At 45.9% G+C, this 25,791-nt stretch overlaps 1 protein-coding gene across 1 annotated transcript in view; it reads left to right on the plus strand.

Annotated features, from left to right (window-relative positions):
• The window catches only part of AVL9 (AVL9 cell migration associated), a 32,225-nt gene extending 6,434 nt beyond the window's left edge, over nt 1–25,791 (plus strand). The window contains exons 2-16 of the mRNA XM_054177134.1: nt 3,446–3,566; nt 5,571–5,656; nt 7,482–7,553; nt 8,702–8,791; nt 9,153–9,219; nt 9,824–9,864; nt 11,112–11,150; nt 12,651–12,720; nt 14,522–15,072; nt 16,737–16,871; nt 18,476–18,695; nt 20,750–20,867; nt 23,224–23,277; nt 23,511–23,599; nt 24,870–25,791. Coding sequence (XP_054033109.1) covers nt 3,446–3,566; nt 5,571–5,656; nt 7,482–7,553; nt 8,702–8,791; nt 9,153–9,219; nt 9,824–9,864; nt 11,112–11,150; nt 12,651–12,720; nt 14,522–15,072; nt 16,737–16,871; nt 18,476–18,695; nt 20,750–20,867; nt 23,224–23,277; nt 23,511–23,599; nt 24,870–24,964 — 1,848 coding nt within the window. The 3' untranslated portion in view covers nt 24,965–25,791. The remainder of the gene's footprint in view (nt 1–3,445; nt 3,567–5,570; nt 5,657–7,481; nt 7,554–8,701; nt 8,792–9,152; nt 9,220–9,823; nt 9,865–11,111; nt 11,151–12,650; nt 12,721–14,521; nt 15,073–16,736; nt 16,872–18,475; nt 18,696–20,749; nt 20,868–23,223; nt 23,278–23,510; nt 23,600–24,869) is intronic.

Consider the following 25,791-nt stretch of genomic DNA (forward strand, 5'->3'; position numbering starts at 1 on the left):
TCTGGACCTGTTCCATCTTATGTAGTATTTTGTGTTCATTGTTCAAGAAAAACTCCCAGGAATGGTGTGGTCTTGTTTGTTTTGTTTCTTTGTTTAGTTCTCAAGCTTTAAAGAGCACTGTGCTTGGAGAGTCTTGCAGTTGTTTCCTTCAGTTTCCCTTTCTTTGAAAGATTCCATACTGAATGTTTCCTCCATAGTTTCCCTGATGCATGGAAGTGGGAGATGGATCCTAAATAGCAACTGGCAGTTATGTAACCCTTTACATGGTCATCATCATTAGCATTCATCTTGTGATCTGCCTGTTTATTGTACATGTCATAACATCTGAGTAGTTATCCAAACATTCTGTACCAGCAATCTTGACCTTTCTCTGGACTGTATAGCAGAGGCAAGTTCACAGCTGTAGAATCACTGAACAGAGAGATCAGTTGGTGTAAGGAGGAACTTGCAGGTCTCAACTTTGTGTTGAGATCCTCATCTGAGTCTCATGTGCTATGAGGCCTGAGTGCTGTCCTGGGGGAAATGCCACCAGTCCCTGCATGGCTCCATTAAAAGCCAATGGGCAGAGCAGGTTGTGTGGCTGAAAAATGGGCTGCTGCTATCCCCAGTCTATACTGGTTGCTGTGTTGGGCAGACATCAGTTAGTAAAGCTGAGTGCTGCCCTCTCTGGGACCTTGTATCTTATTAAGAGTTCATCCTGTGTGAATTCTGATGTTCTGTAAGACCACAAAGCCTTGTCTTAAGGACACAGCAGTCCTTAGCAAGTCCCCTGGGCTGGAATGGTTGCAGTAGTATGTTCCTGTTCTGGGAGGAGCATGGCAGGGAGGTTGTTACTTACTTCATTTGAGGAGACTGGTATGAACAAAAGTTCCAATTACACAGGATTTATGTCTGACTTGAACAGGATGACTATGGAATAAAGTGTTAAGTAATTGGAAAGGGTGTCTAAAATGACTTTGAAAGCAAAGTTTTTAGTGTTTCAGGGTTATTCTATCTGTCAAGGACCAGAGAGTCAGAAGTTTGCTAACCCAGTCAGTTTTTGAAGCAAACTTGAATGGTTATGAATGGTTATATCCATCAGCAGCATTGCAAATGGTGCCTTAGAGTTTGTGGAAGTGGCCACTCTACAGCTTTAGCAATATGGGAATGTGAAGAACTTCCAGTTTTTGAGGAAATGGAAGGTAAAGGCTACACCCTGCCCCTCTGTAACTATGGATTTCTTTGCTGTTACTGTGTATGCAATGGGCTACTGAAAAACCTGTTGTCAGAGCTTCTGTTCCTGCACAGGCATTAGTGTTATATGGATGGGCTCTTCGGTTTTTATAGAACCTGATCTGCTGTTTATGCCATGCAACAGAGGGGAAGGTTTGTTGGTTACATCTGATTAAATTGTGCTTTAAATCAGACATTGTACTCGGTGCTGAAAGACTGACACTGTGCTTAAATTTTCATTTGGCTGCATGCTGCAGTTGTTTTGGTGATGCAGATAAAATCATTGGGGTGCTGGTTTTCTCTGACCTCAAGGATCATCCAGTTCCAACCCCCCTGCCATGGGCAGGGACACCTCACACTACAGCAGGTTGCTCACAGCCACATCCAGCCTGGCCTTCAAAACCTCCAGGCATGAGGCTGCCACCACCTCCCTGGGCAACCTGTGCCAGTCTCTCACCACCCTCGTGGGGAACAACTTCTTCCTAACATCCAATCTCAATGTACCCATTTCTAGTTTTGAGCCCTTCCCCCCAGTCCTGTCACTCCCTGACACCCTCACAAGTCCCTTCCCAGCTTTCATGTAGCCCCCTTCAGATCCTGGAAGGCCACAATTAGGTCTCCTCAGAGCCTTCTTTTCTCCAGACTGAGTAGCCCCAACTCCCTCAGTCTGTCCTCATAGGAGAGCAGCTCCAGCCCTCTAGTCATCCTTGTGGCCCTTCTCTGGACATGTTCCAGCACTTCCAGATCCTTCCTGTAATAGTGGCTCCAGAACTGGCCACAGTACTCTAGGTGGGGTCTCACCAGAATGGAGTAGAGGGGGAGAATCACCTCCCTCGACCTGCTGGCTCTGCTTCTCTTGCTGCAGCCCAGGCTCTGGTTGGCTTTCTGGGCTGCAGGTGCTCACTGCTGGCTCCTGTTCAGCTTCTCCTCCACCAGCACCCACAGATCCTTTTCTTCAGGGCTGCTCTCAAGCCAATCTTCTGTGTTTCTTTTTGTCTTTGCCACCTTGTGTGATTATTCTTTGCGGTTTACTTCTCTTGAGCTCCAGATTTTTGTTCTTTCACCAGAACTTTACTTCTTTGGTGGGTATTTTCAAGAGCTCTTCTTTAATGTGAGGGATCAGGAGACTTGATACAGCAAGTAGCAAGGCTGGTTTCTTGTGGCTTTTCCTTGTCCTTTTGTGCTTCTCTCCCAAGTTGGCAACAGGTCTGCAAAGACTCACACCATGAAGAATTTCACTTTTCTCCAGCTCTCTCATCCTTTACAGTGTTTTTAGCTTATCCTCCATCAAATCTGAAGATTTTCTGTATGCTTGCTTTGCCTTGCTTTGCTGTGTTGGATACATTTTACACCTCACTAGTTGGTGGCTCAGTGTCCCTCAAGAGAAGTTGCAGTGTCTTTAAACAGTTTCTTTCACTGATAACTATGTATTTAGATTTTCTTTAGTAATTTAAGAAACTCATGTCTGGGGTAGGGAGGGGGTGGGGGGAAGATGATGAAAATGGCTGGAAACCCAGAGGGGTCTCCATGGGAAGAGAAGATGGAAAGATAGTACTGTGGAGATGAAGATGATGAGGATCTGTGGTGGACATGTACTGTAGTGTGAGGAAGAGAAAAGTTGTCCCTGTCACTGGGGATAAAGAGAAAAATGGCAAATAATTGAAAGGTGAAACTGAAAGGTAGAATTTCTTGGGGAAAGCAAAGGGAGGTACTTTAGGCCAATGTGTGGAGCACTGCAGTCAAGCAGATAGAACTATTTAAAAGCAGTGTTTGGTTGTTAGTATAGTGTCTGAGATTATTCAACATTCAGCAGGATAAAATAGAAGCTTGCATGTGTTCAAGGGTTACCTAGTCAAGAGAAGCCAAACCTGATTTGAGGCTGTGTGCCCCAGCAGTTAAACCTGCTGCCACTGCAGCTGCAGCAAAGTGCTGCTGGCTGTGTGTGCAGAGGGGAGAAGGTATTCAGCACCTGGGGGATGTTTTCTGCTTGAAGATCTGTTTCGTGAGGAAAAAGTACTAGGCTGGAAAGATGCACTGTGGAAAACAAATTTGCCTGTCAGACTACTCCAGAGGTCAGTCTTGTGAGTCCTTTGGAGGAAGAGACAAGGAATGCTAGTAGGAAATAAAACTTTCATACCATTGCTAAAGAAAAGGTGCTGGGCTGAATCCCAGAGGTTTACTTGTCTGCTAACAGTAATCTCTCTTCGTCTCCCCTCTGTTTTTGCTTGTGTAGATTGAATTTTCCTATCCTCCCCTGAAGCCTGGAGAAGGCCATGACAGCCAGAGTTTGCCAGAGGAGTGGAAATACTTGCCTTTTCTTGCCTTACCAGACGGTGCTCACAACTATCAGGAAGGTAAGAAGTGAGAGAGGGAGTTGTATGCTCTGCTTCTACTGCAACCAGAGGGAAAATCCTAATCTCTGAACAGTTGATCAGCAACTCTTTTCACCTTTAGACTTCCTGTACTTTTCATGTAAGCTACAAATTACATTGGAAATGATAGGTTGCTTCAGAGTTTGAGTGAAAGTAGATCATAAAGGTGTACCTCCTACAGCCAGAGGAGTGTGACCTGGCCTAGGTTTCCTGTGCAGCCTGCCCTAGGTGATCCTGCTTTGGCAGGGAGGTTGGACTGGGTTGTCTCTAGAGGTCCCTTCCAATCCCTAACATTCAGTGATGCTGTGATGTCAATAAAAACTTACTAGTGTGTAGTCAAAGTGCAAAACTGGGCACCTGGCTTTCTCAGTTCTTTCAAGGGGGAGTAAATGCTTGAGTAGAACCTTTAAGGTCCCTCTGGAGTCTCCTCAAGGCTGAACAACTCCAGCTCCCGCAGCCTGTCCTCATAGCAGAGGTGCTCCAGCCCTTGGATCATCTTCTTGGCCCTCCTTTGGACTCACTCCAGCAGCTCTGTGTCCTTCTTACTATGAATCTCTACTGTTGAAAGGCAAACAGCTGTGAGATTTTTCTCCTTTGCTTAGGATTTAGCAGATTTTTTGCAGTTGCAGCAAGTGTGTGTATATGTGTATATTATATATCAAGCCATAGAAACCTCTCTCTTGACATATTTTGTAGAGATTGTTGCTTTTCATGTCCCACTTGCACAAGGACAGGAATTATTTGGTGTGAGACCAAGATTCACAAAGCCTTTTTGTTAGGGTAGTGGTGCTGCTACATAGCTATCTACCTTGGCAGCATCAGTAGCTACTCAAATCTTTGAACTGTATATATTCTCCTTGGTGTGTTTCTTAATTTTCCATGAGTTCACTGCATTTACCTTCTTAATAGCATCACAATTCCAACTGTCCTCTCCTCAGAGTGTCTTGCACTCTTTGCTGCTCTGTACTGACTTGGGAAAGCAGCATGCCAGCAGGTTTTTGCTTTCAGAAGCTGCTTCTGAGAGCCTGTCAGTGGGCTTACAGGACCTTGGTTGGGCTAAACATGAGGCTGTATCAGGAACAGTGTGGCCAGCAGGAGCAGGGAAGTCATTCTGCCCTGTACTCAGCACTGGTTAGGCCACACCTTGAGTCCTGTGTCCAGTTCTGGGCTCCTCAGTTTGGGAAAGATGTTGAGTTGCTGGAAGGTGTCCAGAGAAGGGCAACAAAGCTGGGGAGGGGTTTGGAGCACAGCCCTGTGAGGAGAGGCTGAGGGAGCTGGGGTTGCTTAGCCTGGAAAGGAGGAGGCTCAGGGGAGACCTCACTGCTGTCTACAGCTCCCTGAAGGGAGGTTGTAGCCAGGTGGGGGTTGGTCTCTTCTCCCAGGCAACCAGCACCAGAACAAGAGGACACAGTCTCAAGCTGTGCCAGAGGAGGTTTAGGCTGGATGTTAGGAAGAAGTTCTTCCCAGAAAGAGCAATTGCCCATTGGAATGTGCTGCCCAGGGAGGTGGTGGAGTCCCCATGACTGGAAGTGTTTAAGGAGAGCCTGACTGAGGCACTTGGTGCCATGATTTAGTTGAGATGGTGTTGGGTGATAGGTTGGACTTGATGGTCTCAAAGGTCATTTCCAACCTGGTTAATTCTGTATGCTGTTGTTGGAATATCTGTATTGCCACAGCTGGAGTTTTTCCCACAAAAGCATATTGAGATTTGGAAACTCATTTGGGTGCAGGCATGGCTTTTAAGATGACTCTGTGTTTCTCCTTTTTGGTCTGTCTCAGGAACTAAGCATGCCAGTATCTTCATCAGCAAACCTTTTACAGATAAGTGATGCTGGTTTAGTAGTCATGAGGTCTTGGGTGGTAGGTTGGACTTGATGATCTTTGAGGTCTTTTCCAACCTTACTGATTCCATGATTCTATTCTATGAAAATGCTGAACTCTTGTTAGTGACTTCTGAAATGGTCTTCTTTTTTTTCCCCTCCACAGATACTGTGTTTTTCCACTTGCCACCAAGAAGTGGGGATCAAACCACAGTATATGGTGTCTCTTGCTACAGGCAGATTGAAGCCAAGGTAACTTTGCCAGCTGTGAGTTCTATTAATGCAGTAACAGACTCGATGCAGCAACAGCCAAGCTGCATGGTGGGGATACATTAGGAATCTCTGCAAATGTGCCCAGCAGGTAGCCGCAGAACTGGAGAGCTGTTTCTTTCCCTTGTGTCAGCAGGCATATCGTGATCTTTTGAAATGTTCAATACATTTTGTTTCCTGAGAGCTAATCTGGGCAGCAGCACCAAGCAGCAAAATTCAGCCAGATTGTGTTTCCAAGCTGTAGAGCTCTGGGGTGGAAAAAGTTGACTTTTCTCCGGTGTGTGACAGTGAAGAATGAATCTTTTTTTTTTCCCTTTCTGCTGTCTGACCATGCAAGTGTAGGAATTTTTCTCTTCATCTGCCTCCTTTGCCAAAAAATGCACCTGCAGAGCACACAGACCAGAATTTTCCCATTGACTGTAGCTGCTTCCTGATGCTGAACCTCTAGCAGTAATGCTGAGAAATTGGTGAGAGCTATAGTGTGCACCTGGTCACTCGGAGTTAATTCTGTGCTTGGTCTACTGCCATCTGCCCATACTTTCAAAAGTAGTAATGGCAGCATGATCTGTGCACTTCAAAGTGGGAATCTATTACTTCTTTCCAAATCACTCACTTTTCCCAGTCAAATGCCAAGAATTTGGAACTCCATGTGAGTCTGAGTTTTAAATGAGTCTTGTCTTCAGAAGATGCAAATTATGTGCTCTGGTTTAAGTGTTAATCATGCCATGTTTACATTTCAAGGTCCTGTTTGTGCTGCAGTATAAACTTTACCCATGCAGATTCAAATTCCATTTCTTTTGCACTAAATCCATGTTGATTTTAGTTCACTCATCTTTGCAGCCAGTCTTCACTGTATTCTGTGATTTAGAGTTTTGCTCTGTTTAGCTAGGCAGTAACTTGGCTTTTTTGTGCTCTTGGTTCCACTTTATGCTGTTTAGTAACCAATGAACCTTTGGAATGAATAGCCTGTAAAACACTGTGTAATAGAATATAAAACACTGTGTTTCATGTGACAGCTTTAGCACTCTTCCTGGCTGTCCTTTCTGATGTGTGGGCTGCAGTTTTGTACAATTAAGTGAATCACTTGGCTGTGTTTTTCCCCCTACTTTCTCGGTCTGCTGTCAAGTGCTGAGACCATTTGGTCTGGTTGAGCATGCAGCTGGTTCTGCAGGGGCCACCTGGTCTGGATGAGCATGCAGCTGGTTCTGCAGAGGCCACCTGGTCTGGATGAGCATGCAGCTGGTTCTGCAGAGGCCACCTGGTCTGGATGAGCATGCAGCTGGTTCTGCAGAGGCCACCTGGTCTGGATGAGCATGCAGCTGGTTCTGCAGATGATACATCTTTTATTTTATGGGTGGGTCAGAATAAATGCTCAAGTATAAGCAAACCATTTCCAGGCAAAAGACTTTTCAGCCTGGTCCATTTTCAGAAGTAATTCACAAAGCATGAGTGATGTGTTGTGGCTTCTCTTCTGTTACATTACCCTGAATTAAAATGCCATTGCCTGTTTCAGGGCTATTTTGCTAGTGTCCTTTCAGTAGTCCTCTGCCTGTCATCACAGCTGTGTTTGGAGCCTTGCTGTGCACAGTGGGATGAGGACACAACTCGGACATAATGAATCAGTGTTGTCACCATTTTTACGAGACGAGGGTACACCGGTGCTTAGTTTGGATATTCCACCATTGCAAGCAGACAGCTTTAGCATTTTGTTTAAATAGGGAGGTGATGTGTTGGAACCAAGACTCGTGGAAGAATTCTTCTTGAAGTTGTGTGTGGGTAAAAATGCTGTAATACTTCTGTTGCCTAGGCACTAAAAGTACGGCAAGCAGACGTCACCCGAGAAACGGTGCAGAAGAGTGTCTGTGTTCTCAGTCAGCTGGTAAGCATGCTTGTTTAACTCTCAAAACACAGTCAAATAGCATTAAAAGTGTTCTGCAATTTGTGTTCTTACTTAGAACTTTTGGCTCCCAACATCTCTCTTTAGATCAATACAGAGGTTAACAAAATACTGAAGTAAAATTGAATTAGAAGACTACGGCATTTGAGTGAGCTGCCTTGAACTGGTGTCTCCTTGAAGGAGCAACTGTAAAAGTGTCTGCCTGTAGTGAGGAACTTTTAATTATTCTTAAGTGCTGCTGACTTCATAGAATCATCATAGAATTATAGAATGGCTCAGGTTGGAAGGGACCTCAGAGATCATCTACTCTAATCCCACTGCCATGGGCAGGGACACCTCTCAACTAGGCTTGGCTGTTCCAGGCCTCATCCAACCTGGCCTTCAACACCCCCAGGGAGGAGGCAGCTACAGCCTTCCTGGGCAGCCTATTCCAGTGTCTCACCACCCTCCTACTGAAAAACTTCTTCCTGAGATCCAGCTAAATTTACTCTCCCTCACCTTCAAACCATTCCCCCTTGTCCTGTCTCTGGACACCCTGATGAAAAGTCCCTCTGCAGCCTTCCTGTAGGATCCCTTCAGGTATTGGAAGGCAGCTCTAAGGTTCCCCCTGGTGTCATCTCTCTAGGCTGACAACTCCAGCTCCTCAGCTTGATTTCATATAGTAAGATTGAGGAGCTTGGTTTTTATAGTAACTGGAGAGAGTGGCTATTGATAACTGTGAAAGATGTTCTAGATGGTCACACATAGATCAAACTCTTGTGTTGAAGCATTTTGTGTTTCTGCCTTCCTACCAAAAGCTACTGATCACCAGGCTGGGAGTAGAAATTCTTTCTGTGCTTAAAGCTGAAGAAAGAACTGTTACTGGAGCTGCACAGTGTTAAAACAGTAAAGTACTTGTCCAGGAAGATGCTCACAGATAAGCAAATGGAAAGAAAACAGAATTGTCATCATTTGACATGAACACAGCAGAAAGGTGCTGCAAGTTAGCAACTAAGGATTGCTGCTCCATGAACCCTCTGTCATAAATAATGGGTCTGTGCTGCAGGATAAGAATGGGAGAGGATGGGAGTTCAAAATGGGTTATTAAATAAGCTTTCTTAACTTGCTTTTGTGTTTGTTTTCTTTCCAAGCCTTTGTATGGGTTACTTCAGGCAAAGCTGCAACTCATCACACATGCCTACTTCGAAGAAAAAGACTTCTCACAGATTTCAATCCTGAAGGTAACTTAAGTGATAGCCACACGGAGCAAAGCTTTTGGTGTCATGATAGGGACTTCAGTGCATTTAATTAGCTTGAATATTCCATTTGTGCAGATCATTCAGTTACTCTTTCCTTGCAATAAGTGACCATGAACTAAAAGGAGCCACCCTAATCTGACAGAAGGTCACCATTCTGGCTTGTAATGAAGCGGAATGAGCAGGATTCTCAGCCTGGCTCTCCACTGATGCCATTAATCCAATTTTACTTTCTTTCTGGAACAAAATGTTGAAACCTTTGAATAAGTAAATTTTATTTTTTGTGGATTTTGTGGTCATGTGTCACAGCTTCTTGGGTTTTATTCCTTTGTTCTAACTTCTGCAGGAACTTTATGATCACATGAATAGTTCCTTGGGCAGTACTTTGCTGGAGGGGTCACAGGTTTATCTTGGTAAGTGACTTCTTTTTTGGTACAAGCAGCTGAGTTTATGTTACATTAATCAACACATTCCTGTCCTGAGCTAATTTGTTTACATGCATTAACAGATGAAGGTCTGTGTGCCTGCACAGTACTATGTTATGCATTTTTATTAGTGAATTTCAATAAATGTAGTGGTACTTTGATAACAGGAGTTAGTTGTAGGCTAAAAGCCCTGCTGCCTCTTGACTCAACAGTCTGACAAGCAACTGCTTGGCTGCTTTTGGGAAACAGTGCCTTCTTCAATTTTAGATGGAACTATGTGATGATGTGGGAATCTCTGTTTTTCACCTACCTGTCATTTGAGATGTGTTCCATTTGATTCTGATTCTTCCCTGTGCCATAATGCTGCATGGCAGCCAACAGGAGTAACTCAGACTGTGACTATTCACACTCTTGTTATCTCCACTGTAACTCTTGCTCCAACTCAAATAATTTGCTGAGTTCTGCTGCTGAAATAGCCAGGTTCACAAGGAAAGCATAATGGACGTCCCCTTCCCTCTGAAAATTGTAACAAGGAGTTAATGTTTCTCCTAGCTGTTAATCTGTAATGATTGCTCTCTGTTTGGTATCTCAGGTCTGTCTCCTCGGGATCTTGTTCTTCACTTTAGACACAAGGTAGGCATTTTCTGCTAGATACATACAGTGCTTATTTTGAGCAGTAAAAAGCTTTGTGAACAACTCATAAACAACCATGTCTAGACATACCTGAGCTAGCAGTAAGAAGACTGTTTCCTAAGTGATTCTTGGTACAGCTTCCTGATTCCCCTTCCTCCTACACAGCTTAGTGGCAGCAAGTTAGAGGCTGAGAAGTTTTGCCTGTCTGCTGGATTTCTTTAGCACTGTCCCAGAGTCTGAGTGGTATTTCAGTGGTGATCTTGTTTCTATTTCCTGCTTCTTGTCAGATCAATGTGATATTAGAATATTGCTCAAGTACATGCAGACACAACTTGAAGCATTTTCTCTGTGTCTTGTAATTTTTGCAGCTTCTGCCATCACAGAACTTGAGGGTGCTTGCACCTCTTCTCTTTCTTGAAACTGAGTGTGTTTCCTATAGCTCAGGTACAGCTAGCATTTGGAATCTTCTATTACCTGAGAGACATCAAGGAATAGATTCAAGAATCTGGATTTCATGGTGCATTTGCACCTGCTTAGTATTTTGGGGTGGAACTCATTTTTTGTTTCACTTCAGCTGTCTGCCAGTCATGCCTTGGAAGCATCTGTGTCTTTGAGCATAGAGAATCTGGACAGCCCCTTCTGATCTAGATGCCCCACCTGTAGATGCTGTGAATTAGGTGAAGTGAATACTGCTCTTGGTGTTTTGCAGAATTATGTTCTATATTTCTGGGGAGAAATTCTTATGTTTATGCACTTGGCTTTTTTTTTTCACATTCTGGATTTAGACAACATGCTCTTGCTGAGCAGCTTTGTGTGATTCAGATGACATAGTTCTTGTTTGTGCAGGTCTTTGTGCATCTTGTGCTATTTTAAAGTGAGCGCTCCTGTGGAGAGTATTGGAACACTGGTTCTCACTAGTCAAATCTGTTAGATCATTTGTTATAGAATCACAGAATAAACCAGGTTGGAAAAGACCTCAGAGATCATCAAGTCCAACCTATCACCTAATATCTAACACCTCATTACAATTAAACCATGGCTCCAAGTGCCACATCCAATCCTTTTTTGAACACCTCCAGTGATGGGGACTCCACCAGCTCCCTGGGCAGCACATTCCAATGGCCAATTACTCTTTATGAGGTCATTAACGTGAAATCTTGAATAAAGAGGTTATGCTTGCACAGTGTTTTTGATCAGTGGCATTAGTTCACTCACCAGTTTTTCCTTTTGTGTTTTGTTTTTTTCAGGTCTTGATCCTTTTTAAATTGATTCTGCTAGAGAAAAAGGTAATGCTTTGTAGGCTGAGGCAAGTGATTGAAATAGAAATTGTCTGGCTTTTTTCTTATGAAACTGTGTAGACTGTGCTAGTGAAAGACAAATTGGTATCTGAAATCATAACAAGAATTCTGCATCCATATGTAAATTGGCAAATGATGCCAGAAGCAAGTGCTGTGTGTTGATCTGTAAGTGTGCCTTGACTTCTGTTCTGTCCATGCTCTGCCTTGTGTGTAAAGTGGGATGAAATATGAGTAAAGTAGTGTAACATCATATAAAAGACAGGGAAGGTTGCACACAATGCAAATAGATAGCTGTGTGAAGGAACTGATAGGGATTGCTGGTACCTAGAAGGTACAGATTTACAGGGATTCAGCAAGTAAACCTCCTGGTTCAGGTTTTAAATAGGCATATCAAAGGAAACAAGTGCTAGAGGTATCCTTCAGGCCTGAATTGCCTGGGCACCTGCAGGTGACAGCATAAAGAATTGTATCTGTTAGGTCAGGCTGAACTCAGATTAGAAATTGTTTAAAACTACTGAATTCTAGGCTCAGTGTCAGGAGCCTGCTCAGGTGAGCTGCTTGCTCTTCTTAGCATGCTTTTTCTGTGGCTGTTGCCATTTGAATTCACTGATGTTGAACACAGGAAAAAGGAAAAACTGTACTAGGTAATGTACGTAGTCTGTTTCTAGCTGAGGTACCATTAGACATAGAATCAGAGAATGGTTTGGGTTGGAAGGGACCTCCAAAGGTCATCTAGTCCAACAACCCCTGCAGTAAGCAGGGACATCCTCCACTAGATCAGGTCAGTCAGAGCCTTATCCAGCCTGACCTTGAATATCTCCAGGGGTGGGGCCTCAGCCACCTCCCTGGGCAACCTGTTGCAGTGTGCCACCACCCTCATGGTGCAGAGCTTGTTTCTAACATCCCACCTAAATCTCCTCTTCTCTAATTTCAAACCACTGCCCTCATCCTGTAGTGAATGCATGCTGCATTTGTCCTGTTTTTCACTCATCTGCATATCTTTTAATACATTGTCTTAGAAGAGATGTTTTGGCACAGGTTTTTGTCAGGATTCTGGAGCACAGATTATTTCCTCTCTCTGGTTTATAACAAATGTACTAGAAATGAGTAGGAATTCACATGGCATGCCAAGAACAATCTTTTTCTGTCAGGCATTCAGTGCCTGGATCAATTTGGGAGCAATATCAGACTGCCTGACAGAAAAATCTGAGTGATGGACAGGTACATAATACACATGTGTGGATGTATTGCAAAATATAAGGATACAAAAGACATGGAAATATTTACTTGGAACTGGTAGAAGAGCTTTTTTTGATAAGCAGCCTTTCTAAAACAACATAAAAAGCAGTGCCCTGAATAGTTTGCATGTGCTCTGTTTGCCATTGTCATGCCTAAGTGCAATTTGATTTCTCTCATTCCCTCCTCCCTAATTTCCCTCTCTTCTCTTGCATGTTCTCTTCCCACCACACCCCACCCCTCTGCCACCAGGTGCTGTTCTATATTTCTCCAGTAAATAGATTGGTTGGAGCTCTGATGACTGTCCTGTCACTATTTCCTGGTAAGAAGAGAAGTTTGGACATCTTTTTATGTGCTTTCTGGTAATAAGTCAGACTGGCTGTACTGTTCAATTTGGAAAACCACTTATGTGACAAGAGAGTTAGTGTGGGTATGTTGCCTGAAGAATGGGTGACTTGTATGTGTATTTAGGGAGGTCTTCCTCCCCCTCTACTCTGCTCTAGTGAGGCCCCACCTGGAATACTGCATCCAGTTCTGGGCTCCCCAGTTCAAGAGGGACAGGCATCTGCCAGAGAGGGTCCAACAGAGGGCTACAAGGATGATGAAGGGACTGGAGCACTGCCTGATGAGATGCTGAGAGACCTGGGACTGTTTAGTCTGGAGAGGAGAAGACTGAGAGGAAATCTAATCAATGTCTATCAATATCTGAGAGCTTGGTGTCAGAAAAGGTGCCCTGTCAGCTGCATGCCCTATGATAGGCCAAGGGGCAATGGATGTAAACTGTAGCACAAAAAGTTCCACCTCAACATGAGGGAGAACTTCTTTACTGTAAGGGTCACAGAGCACTGGAACAGGCTGCCCAAAGAGGTTGTGGAGTCTCCTCTGAAGGCTTTCAAGACCCACCTGGATGTGTTCCTGTGTGACCTGCACTAGATTCTGTGGTCCTACTCTGGCAGGGGGGTTGGACTGGCAGATCTCCAGAGGTCCTTTCCAACCCCTGACATCCTGTGATACCTGCTTCACAGTATCACGGTATCACTAAGGTTGGAAGAGACCTCGAGGATCGAGTCCAACCTGTCTCCACAGACCTCATGACTAAACCATGGCACCAAGTGCCACGTCCAATCCCCTCTTGAACACCTCCAGGGATGGTGACTCCACCACCTCCCTGGGCAGCACATCCCAATGACGAACGACTCGCTCAGTGAAGAACTTTCTCCTCACCTCGAGTCTAAACCTCCCCTGGTGCAGCTTGAGACTGTGTCCCCTTGTTCTGGTGCTGGTTGCCTGGGAGAAGAGACCAACCCCTTCCTGGCCACAACCACCTTTCAGGTAGTTGTAGAGGGCAATGAGGTCACCCCTAAGCCTTCTCTTCTCCAGGCTAAGCAACCCCAGCTCCCTCAGCCTCTCCTCACAGGGCTGTGCTCAAGGCCTCTCACCAGCCACGTTGCCCTTCTCTGGACACCTTCAAGTGTCTGAATGTCCTTCTTAAACTGAGGGGCCCAGAACTGGACACAGGACTCAAGGTGCGGCCTAACTAGTGCTGAGTCCAGGGCAGAATGACTTCCCTGCTCCTGCTGGCCACACTATTCCTTGATCCAGGCCAGGATGCCATTGGCCTTCTTGTCCACCTGGGCACACTGCAGGCTCATGTTCAGCCTACTATCAACCAGTACCCCCAGGTCCCTTTCTACCTGGCTGCTCTCCAGCCACTCTGCCCCCAGCCTGTAGCTCTGCATGGGGTTGTTGTGGCCAAAGTGCAGAACCCTGCACTCGGACTTGCTGAATGCCATCCTGTTGGATTCTGCCCATCTGTGCAGCCTGTCAGGGTCCCTCTGGAAAGCCCTTTTACCCTCTAACAGATCAACTCCTGCTCCCAACATGGTGTCATCTGCAAATTTACTGATGACTGACTCAACCCCCTCATCCAGATCATCAGTGAAGATATTGAACAGGATGGGCCCCAGCACTGATCCCTTTGTTTGTTTTTTTTAACACGTTGCTCCCAAAGTAGTGTTGTTTTAAAACATGTGATTGCCACCCTGCACACAAGAGCACTTGGTTGATTTTCTTCAACAGAAGTCACTCCAGTTTCTGTTGAGCTGCTGATACTCATTTTGCAGGTATGATTGAACATGGTCTTACCGACTGCTCGCAGTACCGGCCAAGGAAGAGCGTATCAGAGGACGCTGGCTCGCAGGAGAACACACCACGGTTAGAGAACGATGGTTCTGTGTCTGCTGCTGCTGCTGCTGCTTCAAATACCAACGTGGGAATGGGAAAGGGAGAAAGGAAGATGGCAGAAGACCATTCACTGGAAGGTCAGAAAGCAAGTGTGCCTTTCTCCCAGTCAGAGGAGACGTGCAACGGAGCTCACTCTTCCAGTGGTACTGTGCAGCGCTTGAAAGTTCCTTCCCACGCCTCTCCGGCGTCCTCTGAAAGTGACTGGGAGACCTTAGACACTAACCTTTTGGAGGAGTCTAATTTGAAGGGAAAGCATGACAATGCAGCATCACAACAGGCTGAAAATCTTCCAAGCAAAGGCCTGAGCTCAGAAAGCCTTCCGATCACTGTGCAGCCCCAGGCCAATATGGGACACACGGTGCTTGTTCCAGGACTGGTATCTGGGTTGGAGGAGGACCAGTATGGTATGCCCCTGGCCATTTTCACCAAGGTAAACATGCTCTTCATGGTAGCTGCTAACCCACAGACATCTCTCTTTCAGAAGTGGCCAATAATTTTGGTTACCCAACTCCCCATGGAGAGTAGGGTTCTACAAAACATGTAAGTACAGTCTCTGGCAAGTGTCTGTGTTCCTAGGCAGGTGGGAAGTGTGAGTGTGTGTCTGAGAGGCATTGCCCACACACACAAGCACTCCTCTTTTCTTTCCTTACATATCTCTGCATACTTAGATGCTCTTTGCAGTTCCACTGGTGGTAAGCTGCAGCCCCACTGGGGTTAATAAATGGTGTCTGTGTCAGTAACTACTCTTTGCTTTTACTCTGGAGCATGGATCTGACCTAGATGGGGGAAGATCCTAAGATTTGGAAAGCTATGACTGAGCTGACACTTCAGCCCAGGTTTTCCTCTTAATTTATAGATAATGTATTTATAAATGTATATATAAATTCTTGAGCCATATTTTTTGAAAGCTTTCTATTTTAGGTGGCTAATTCCTTTCCAAGCACCGTTGCTCCTTTGATGCAGGCTGTTTGTTTGCAGTTGATAAGAGCTTGTCATCTGGAAGGCCCTCCCTGTGTCTGATACAACAGAAGGGAGTGGTTGGGCTCCTTTCTCCCATGTGTTTCTAGTTGCCATGCCCTGTGTGATGAAGTGCATGTGCTCTTGGTTTCTGCCTACTGTGTCCTTAGCCCTCCTGAGCTTCTAGAGAATAAATTGCCTTGTGCAATTGAGCAGCTGGAGTTAGACTGCAGTGTGTTAGACCTCAGGGGTATATTGATCCTCTATGTAAAAAGCCATTTCTGAGTAATCTCTCAATGGCTTGCCTCAAAGCCTTGGTTAATTTAATTTAATTTAGTTTTAATTGGAATATAGGGTACTAGACTGACTTCCAGGCATGCAGTGGCTAAAAAGCACAGTGGATTGCTTTCTGTCCTGCTCTTTCTGAAAGTGGGCACTCATGTGCTTAGGAGAAATTGATTGCTATCTCTGGAGCCTGGAGACCTCTACCTGCATAATGTGGGTAACAGTCTATAGCTGTCTTGCATTCTGTGCCACAGGATCATGATATGCAAGTGGAGAGACAAATCTTTATTTCCATTGACTTCTTGCCTCTGAACTGACCTGAGATCTCACTCATGTGTTGTACTGCTTACTCCATTGCTTTATGAACACATTCAATGCTTGTCCTTTGGGTTCTATTTCAGTTTCAGTCCTGAGACTGAAAGGCAACACAAAAGTCTTGGAACAAAATGTTAATTCCTGTGGAATCTGGTTGCTTTGCTTTGCAGATGGAACAAAGCCACAGGAAGAGTTTCTCTACAGAAAGAGTAACTGGCCATTGGAATGGGCTGAACAGGGAGGTGGTGGAGTCACCGTCCCTGGAGGTGTTCAAGAGAGGATTGGAGGTGGCACTTGGTGCCATGGTTTAGTTGGTCATGAGGTGTTGGGTGATAGGTTGGAGTTGATGATCTCTGAGGTCTTTTCCAACCTTATTGATTGTATGAATCACAGCCAAGATTGGAATAAGGAAGGTTCATTCTGGGTGCAATGTGCTGCCTTTGATTAGGGAAAAAAAATCTAAACAGAGGTAGTTTATATTTTCTCTTTCCTCATTCTGGCCTTCTGTTAATTGTCTAAATATCTGTGTTGCTTTAGGGGTACCTTTGTTTGCCATACATGGCCCTGCAGCAGCATCACCTCCTGTCAGATGTCACAGTCCGCGGCTTTGTGGCGGGAGCTACCAATATCCTGTTCCGGCAGCAGAAACATCTGAGTGATGCAATTGTGGAAGTATGCATCTTGGCTCTTGAACTTCTTGACCTAGAGAAAGGAACTGGGGGGAAAAGCAGAGGTTGTGTTTGAAATAACTGCTTGAAAGTTTCCCGTTTGTGCCCAGATTTTGAACCACTTCCCTATGAAATAAGTTCTTAAACGTGGAAGGTTATTAACTTTGTGATGTTGGTTAGGGCAGCATTAGATCAGCTGGACAAAAATAAGTTATGTTTTTCACTGTCTTCTTCTCTTCAATATTTGAATTTGTTGAGGCACTTTGCAAGTTTCTATTCTCATGAGGTTCAACAAGGCCAAGTGCAAGGTCCTGCATCTGGACCGGGGCAATCCCAAGCACTGATACAGGCTGGGCAGGGACTGGCTTGAGAGCAACCTTGAGAAGGTCCTTGAGAAAAGGACTTGGGGGTGCTGGGGGGTGTGAAGCTCAACATAAGCCAGCAGTGTGCACTTGCATCCCAGAAAGCCAACCAGAGCCTGGGCTGCATCAAGAGAAGCATAGCCAGCAGGTTGAGGGAGGTGATTCTCCCCCTCTGCTCCTCTCTGGTTAGACCACACCTGGAGCATTGTGTCCAGTTCTGGAGCCCCTGTTACAGGAAGGATCTGGAGGTGGTGGAAGGTGTCCAGAGAAGGCCCACAAAGATGATTAGAGGGCTGGAGCTGCTCTCTTGTGAGGACAGACTGAGGGAGTTGGGGCTGTTCAGTCTGCAGAAGAGAAGGCTCTGAGGAGACCTAATTGTGGCCTTCCAGTATCTGAAGGGGGCTACAGGAAAGCTGGGGAGGGACTTTTGAGGGTGTCAGGGAGCGATAGGATGAGGGGAAATGGAACAAAACTAGAAAAGGTAGATTGAGATTGGATGTTAGGAAGAAGTTGTTCCCCATGAGGGTGGTGAGAGACTGGCACAGGTTGCCCAGGGAGGTGGTGGCAGCCTCATCCCTGGAGGTTTTGAAGGGCAGGCTGGATGTGGCTGAGCAGCCTGCTGTAGTGTGAGGTGTCTCTGCTTGTGGCGGGGGGGTTGGAACTGGATGCTCCTTGAGGTCCCTTCCAGCCCTGACAATTCTATGACTCTGTGGCTGCTGTAATTGTACTTTTCATGCCATGGGGGGTGTTTTTGTGACCTTGTAATAAGGTCTTCAAAAATAATCAGTGCTTAGAGCCAAGAAGCAGATACAGATGAATAATAAAGCAGATTGCTATTGACTTCCTTTGGATTTAATCAGGAGGGTAAAGAAAAAAGGTATTGAAGAAAACACTGTGTCTGATTTAGCAGCTAGGTACAGCTATATGGTCAACATTTGGCAACCTAAGATAGCTGCATATAGGTAAGCAAGTGAAGAAACTGAATTGAATCAGAGAGCCTGCAGGAAGCTACATGTAGGCTCCAAACATCCCCTGCCAAATCCTGTCAGGTTAGCACCTTTTAGGATGTGCCAGGCAGCTGCTGAGGTTCTCATTGTATCAGAGCAATGTCAATCAGCTCATTCATTATTTCTTTCCTCCTGCTGCTGTGGGTGACTGGGAGCTTGGGTTTGAATAGCTCTTTGTGGTAGTCCATGCAAGCAGTTCTGTTTAGCTGAGTGTTTACCCTTGGCATTATTTCAAACAGATAGAAGATGCTCAGGTCCAAATCCATGATCCAGAACTCCGCAAGATCCTCAACCCGACAACTGCTGACCTGAGATTCGCAGATTACTTGGTGAAGCACGTAACTGAGAACAGAGATGATGTGTTCCTTGATGGCACTGGATGGGAAGGAGGAGATGAGTGGATCAGGGCTCAGTTCAGTGCTTATCTTCATGCCCTGCTGGCTGCTGTGCTGCAACCAGGTAGAAATGATCTGTTGTGTAGGGCTGGGGGGATGCAGTAAGCTCTGAGTTAAACAGGGGGCTTACCCCTGCAAATCTCTCTCCCGAATGTTTTGGGGTAGGCTGCTTTTTTTGTCTGTGCTTGGCTGTTCTTGGTATTCCTTGACAAGCTAACTTTTACTTCACAGCCTTACAGACACTTTGACTGTCTCCTTCTCCATGATTTAATTAAACTTTCCTCTTCCTTTCCTGGGGATGCTGGTGGGTGAGAAGCTCAACATGAGCCAGCAGTGTGAGCCTGGGCTGCATCAAGAGACGCATAGCCAGCAGGTCAAGGGAGGTGATTCTCTCCCTCTGCTCTGCTCTGGTGAGACCCCACCTAGAGCACTGTGTCCAGTTCTGGAGCCTCTATTACAGGAAGGATCTGAAGGTGCTGGAAGGTGTCCAGAGAAGGGCCACGAGGATGAGCAGAGGGCTGGAGCTGCTCTCCTATGAGGGAGCTGGGGCTGTTCAGTCTGGAGAAGAGAAGGCTCTGAGGAGACCTAATTGTGGCCTTCCAGGATCTGAAGGGGGCTCCAAGAAAGCTGGGGAGGCACTTTTGCGGGTGTCAGGCAGTGATAGGACTGGGGGGAATGGATCAAAACTAGAAATGGGTAGATTCAGATTGGATGTTAGGAAGAAGTTCTTCCCCATGAGGGTGGAAGGAGGTTTTGAAGGCCAGGCTGGATGTGGCTGTGAGCAAGCTGCTGTAGTGTGAGGTGTCCCTGTCCATGGCAGGGGGGTTGGAACTGGATGATCCTTGAGGTCCCTTCCAACCCTAACAATTCTATGATTCACATAAGTGAAGAGCATCTAGAGGCTACAGCCTCTCTGCTGCTGCTTTCTGGACCTCAACCATTTTTACTTTGGTCTTACCTCAGAGGGAATTCTTTATGTTCTAAGCTTTTGTGCAGGAACGTAACTAAAAGGGTTGTGGTTGTGGGAAAAGTGCAGTTTGCCCAGCACTGACCTTGTTACATTAACTCCTGTCACGATTTTTGGCAGCAGTTAACTAACTCATTCCATGGTGTTAGCCTGGAGAAGAGGAGGCTCAGGGGAGACCTTCTTGTTCTCTACAACTACCTGAAGGGAGGTTGTAGCCAGGTGGGGGTTGGTCTCTTCTCCCAGGCAAGCAGCACCAGAACAAGAGGACACAGTCTCAAGCTGTGCCAGGGGAGGTTTAGGCTGGATGTTAGGAAGAAATTCTTCCCAGAAAGAGAGATTGGCCACTGGAATGTGCTGCCCAGGGAGGTGGTGGAGTCACCATCCCTGGAGGTGTTTAAGAAGAGCCTGGATGAGGCACTTGGTGCCATGGTTTAGTTGATTAGATGGTGTTGGGTGCTAGGTTGGACTTGATGATCTCAAAGCTCTTTTCCAACCTGGTTAATTCTATTGTATTCTAAAACATGGAATTGTCAGCTTGCTTTTTAAAGCTCAGAAGATGCTAAGTTCTTTGATACCACTGATACTTTAAGATGCTTACCTGGTTGATGGGAAGTGTCAGGGTTTTCTGGGAAAACTGCCTGGCTCTGAAATGATTTCCTATGGTCTTCAGTGTTTTGAAGGGGATTCCACTGTAGCTCATACTGCAGTTTTGGAGTGGATTTGGTGTTTACTAAATTGAAGTGAATAACAACACAGAAGCCCAGTGCATCTGACCAAGATCAATGCAAAGTCTTAGTTGCTGTGTGCCTATTCTCTCCCCTTTCCTGAAGTCAAGAGGCCTGTGTTTGAAGGACTTTCTTTTCCCCCAATTGATCTCTTTACTTAGAACTTTATAAATGAATTAAAACCAAGCAAAGTGGGGTTGAAGATAGCTTTTTTTGTTTTCCTTTTTCTTTTCTTCCTCTTGTCTTGGCATGGTGTATTTGGGGCACTTCAAAAATGGTTTGTTTTCCATTCTTGAGGTGCCCAGTTCCCAGTACTAGATTTTGACTTGTCTTTGATTTGAGAAGAGCCTAGAAACATTTATAAGGAGCAAAGTAATTTGTCTTGTACTGCATCTCTGCTGAAAAGTCTCATCTTTATTTTATCAGACAATGAAAAGATTTTATCAGACTTTGGGACACCATTTGTAGCAGCCTGGAAAAATACCCACAACTACAGAGTATGGAATAGCAACAAGCATCCAGCTCTTGCAGAGGTAAATTCTAGGTAAGGAAACCATTTTTTGAGCATTTCACTTGGTGAGCTCCTAGAATGTGTGGTCAGGCACATGGCTCTGTGGAATCAGAGCATTCCCTTTGTTCCTGCCATGAAACCCTGAGAGTTTTCACTTCTAAGTACAGAAACCCAAGTACTTCTGGTCTTCAATACCTTACTCTAGTTATGGGCTGTAGTTTTATGAAGGAAAAAATACCATACAGAGTCAAGAGAAGTGAAATTGGTTCAAGCTGATCATTGGCTGTCCCCAGCTACTCAAAGTTTGTCATTCCTCAGGAACTGTCCTTATTGTTCTGGAATTGTTCTGCTTTTTATTAATTGCTTCCAAGTGTCATCACAGAATGGCTCAGGTTGGAAGGGACATCAGAGATCATCACCTCCATCCTCCCCACCACAGGCAGGGACACCTCTCAACTAGATTTGGCTGATCAAGGCCTCATCCAACCTGGCCTTCAATCCCCCCAGGCAGGAGGAATCCACAACCTCCCTGGGCAGCCTACTGCAGAGCCTCACCATCCTCCTACTAATGAGCTTCTTCCTAAGCTCCAGCCTAACCCTGCTCTCCCTCGGCCTCAAACCATTCCCCCTTGTCCTGACTCCAGACACCCTCATGAAAAGTCCCTCTGCAGCCTTCCTGTAGGCTCCCTTCAGGTATTGGAAGGCAGCTCTGAGGTCCTCCTGGAGTCTTCTCTTCTCCAGGCTGAGCACCCCCAGCTCCCTCAGCCTTTCCTCATAGCAGAGGTGCTCCAGCCCTTTAATCCCTTGTCCAGGACTGTCATTGATGGGGATGAAGGGAAGCTGGCTGGTTTGTGTTGCATCATTTTTCCTCTAGGTTGGTTTCTGTGTGTTTTTGCTGAAAGATGAGATGATGCCAGGCTTGGTAACCCTGCTGACTCTGCATGTGTTTTGTTTAGCATGGGTTATTACTGCACTGCAGGGAGTTTTGTGTGCTTTTGCTTTGTCAGCTGCTGTAGTCTGAAGAAAGCTTTTTCTTTAGACCTACAAAGCTCTTTTGGTCTACTTAAGGGATCTTTATTTCTGTTTTACTTGCTCTGTGTCTCTAGAAGGAGGTGCCTCTGCCTTTGGTCTGTGAATAGAAAGCACCTTACAGTAGTTCATAACAAACCTAAGGTTGAGTGGTCACAGAATAACAGAATAGTCTGGGTTGGAAGGGACCTCTGAAGGCCATCCAGTCCAACCGCCTGTGCAGTAAGCAGAGACATCCTCAACTAGATCAGGCTCTGGTCACTGAGCTTCTGATATAGCAGGATATCTGCAGATTCTTTTATTTATTTGTTTGGTTGTAAGCCACAGGAAGAAGTACAACTAATAATTGTGTAGACCCAGTGTTGGCCCCACCATGTTCAGTATCTTTATTGATGATCTGGACAAGGGCATTGAGTCCATCATCAGTAAGTTTGCAGATGACACCAAGTTAGGAGCAGGTGTTGATCTGTTGGAGGGTAGGAGAGCTCTGCAGAGGGACTTTGACAGGTTGGAGGGGTGGGCAGAGGCCAGTGGGGTGAGACTGAATAAGGCTAAGTGCAGGGTTCTGCACATTGGCCACAACAACCCCATGCAGTGCTACAGGCTGGGGACAGAGTGGCTGGAGAGCAGCCAGGCAGAAAGGGACCTGGGGGTACTGGTTAATAGTAGGCTGAACATGAGCCAGCAGTGTGCCCAGGTGGCCAGGAGAGCCAATGGCATCCTGGCCTGGATCAGAAATAGTGTGGCCAGCAGGAGCAGGGAAGTCATTCTGCCCTGTGCTCAGTACTGGTTAGGCCACACCTTGAGTCCTGTGTCCAGTTCTGGGCTCCTCAATTCAAAAGAGATGTTGAGTTGCTGGAATGTGTCCAGAGAAGGGCAATGAAACTGGTGAGGGGCCTGGAACACAAGCCCTGTGAGGAGGCTGAGGGAGCTGGGGTTGCTTAGCCTGGAGAAGAGGAGCCTCAGGGGAGACTTTATTGCTGTCTACAGCTACCTGAAGGGAGGTTGTAGCCAGGTGGGGGTTGGTCTCTTCTCGCAGGCAATCAGGAATGAGGGGACACAGTCTCAAGCTGTGCCAGGGGAGGTTCAGGCTGGATGTTAGGAAGAAGTTCTTCCCAGAAAGAGAGACTGGCCATTGGAATGTGCTGCCCAGGGAGGTGGTAGAATCCCTGTCCCTGGAGATCTTCAAGAAAAGCCTGGATGAGGCACTCAGTGCCATGGTCTAGTTGATTGGATAGGGCTGGGTGTTAGGTTGGCCTGGATGATCTTGGAGGTCTCTTCCAACCTGCTTGGTTCTATGATTCTATTGAAAAAAAAATTCTTACTCTTTTCCTCTTGTTTTTTTTCCCTTCCCTTCTAGCCACCCATTCCAGGGACAGTACTCTGTATCAGATGTGAAGTTAAGATTGTCCCAGTAAGTACCTTGATTTGTGTTCTGTGAAGTGTGGTCAGGTTTTAATCACTTCGTAACTGCTGCTCTGATCAGCTGAACACAATAGTGATTGAAATTGATCATCTCTTTGAAACTCTCTCAGTGTACATGTAAATCTGTGTGCCTTGTTGTATATTTGAACCCTGGGTTTTATTTACACCTGGAAGTAATAAGAAGGCAGTCAACTAACAGTCTTCAGCATCTCTCTTGTTTAGCTCTGTGCAAAACAGTGAACGTGGGAAGAAGATTGGAAATGTGATGGTCTCTACGAGCAGGAATGTTGTGCAGACAGGAAAGGCTGTAGGTAAGGAATTCCCTTAAAACCAGCCTGTATCTAAGCCATCTCATGGTGGCATTCAACAAGTCCAAGTGCTGGGTGCTGCACTTCGGCCACGACAACCCCATGCAGAGCTACAGGCTGGGGTCAGAGTGGCTGGAGAGCAGCCAGGCAGAGAGGGACCTGGGGGTACTGGTTGATAGTAGGCTGAACATGAGCCAGCAGTGTGCCCAGGTGGCCAAGAAGGCCAATGGCATCCTGGCCTGCATCAGGAATAGTGTGGCCAGCAGCAGCAGGGAAGTCATTGTGCCTCTGTCTCAGCACTGGTTAGGTCACACCTTGAGTCCTGTGTCCAGTTCTGGGCTCCTCAGTTTAGGAAGGACATTGAGACACTTGAAGGTGTCCAGAGAAGGGCAATGAGGCTGGGGAGGGGTCTGGAGCACAGCCCTATGAGGAGAGTAGATGCCCTAGGTGATCCTGCTCTGGCTGGGGGCTTGGACCTGATGACCTCTGGAGGTCCTTTCCAACCCCTGCCATTCTGTGATTCAATGCAGAAGAGGCTTTTGTGGTCTAAGCCTTTCCAGATTACATGAAAGCTTGTACCTGAACATCTCTCTTCTCATGTTCTTCTCCAGCCCACACTGGAAAAGGATTTGACACCAATTTCCTTGTCTAGCTGCTTTTCTTTCCACTCTTGCACTATACAAATGGTCTCAACCAGCAGCCTTAACCCTCAAAACATTGCTCTGTTTTGTGTGTATGTTAGAAATACACTTGAATGCAAACAGAACCTGGCTGAGACATAGGATGCTTTTCTGACAAAGAGATCATAGAATCAACAAGGTTGGAGTTGATGATCTCTGAGGTCTTTTCCAACCTATCACCCAACACCTCATGACTAACTAAACCATGGCTTCAAGTGCCACATCCAATCCTCTCTTGAACACCTCCAGGGATGGTGACTCCACCACCTCCCTGGACAGCAAATTCCAATGGCCAATTTCTCTTTCTGGGACGAACTTTCTCCTCACCTCCAGCCTAAACTTCCCCTGGCACAGCTTGAGACTGTGTTCTCTTGTTCTGGTGCTGGTTGCCTGGGAGAAGAGACCAACCCCCACCTGGCTACAACCTCCTTTCAGGTAGTTGTAGACAGCAATAAGGTCTCCCCTAAGCCTCCTCTTCTCCAGGCTTAGCAACCCCAGCTCCCTCAGCCTCTCCTCATATAAACCTTCTCTCTGTGTAGCAGCTCAGTCATGACACCAGCATCGACCTCCTCTCTTTTGTGCTGTGCCCGCAGGTCAGTCGGTCGGAGGAGCCTTCACGAGTGCAAAATCAGCTATGTCCTCGTGGTTCTCCACTTTCACACAGTCAACCCAAAGCCTTGGGGACTAAGTGATGGCTTTTCACCATGCTGCTGAATATTTCAGGTGCAATGCTTTCTCTGAGCTGTAAACAGACCACTCCAAAACGTGTGGGAGTGGAGGCTAACTACCCAGGACCAAAACCAAGGTATCTCTTGCTTGCAAGCAGACTTGGAATGTTATCATTCAGTTTCCCTTAGAAGTGTGGAAGAATGCTGAGTGTCTCCATGCAGTGGGAAGGCATTTGCAGCCTCCTGGTGGTGTTGGAAATTACTGCTTTTCTTCAAAACTGAGCCTTTCTAAAGACACTGGCAAACAGGGCTTGTTACAAGCCAGCTGTGTTTGACTTGAGATTTGTACATTTTCTTGGATGTTGAATATATTTATGGAAAGTAGTTATATTTTTCAAACCAAATAGCCACATGTTTGTGAATTCTTGTTAGAAATGAGCAGAGTTATAAATACTGATTCCTCTTTCAGGCTGGATTGGAGAGCATCTCTGAGAAAAGTGTATGCTGGAAGCAAAGGGTTCCAAGCCAGGTGGAGCTTTCTTGCTGTCACCTGCAAACTGGGTGCAGAGTACGATTGTCTTGAGGGTCTTTTTCCTTTCTCCTCCCCTGTAGCCATCTACAGTGGTATGCATCAGTTTGCCTCTAGCTCTCTTTGTGCCCCCCCCATCTGTGTGACAGTTACAAAATCAGTATTTTCTTGATGTTACACAGTAGGCCTCTGTAACTTGGCATATGCTTTGGCTGTGCTCAGACCCTGCTGTGTGAATGAGATGGCTTCCAGTTGAACAGAGATCTTCAGGAAGAGTATTACAAAACAACTCCCCAAGTGGGGTTGGACCACAGATGG

Source organism: Dryobates pubescens, chromosome 38 (assembly GCF_014839835.1).
Source record: "Dryobates pubescens isolate bDryPub1 chromosome 38, bDryPub1.pri, whole genome shotgun sequence".
Lineage (NCBI taxonomy): Eukaryota > Metazoa > Chordata > Aves > Piciformes > Picidae > Dryobates > Dryobates pubescens.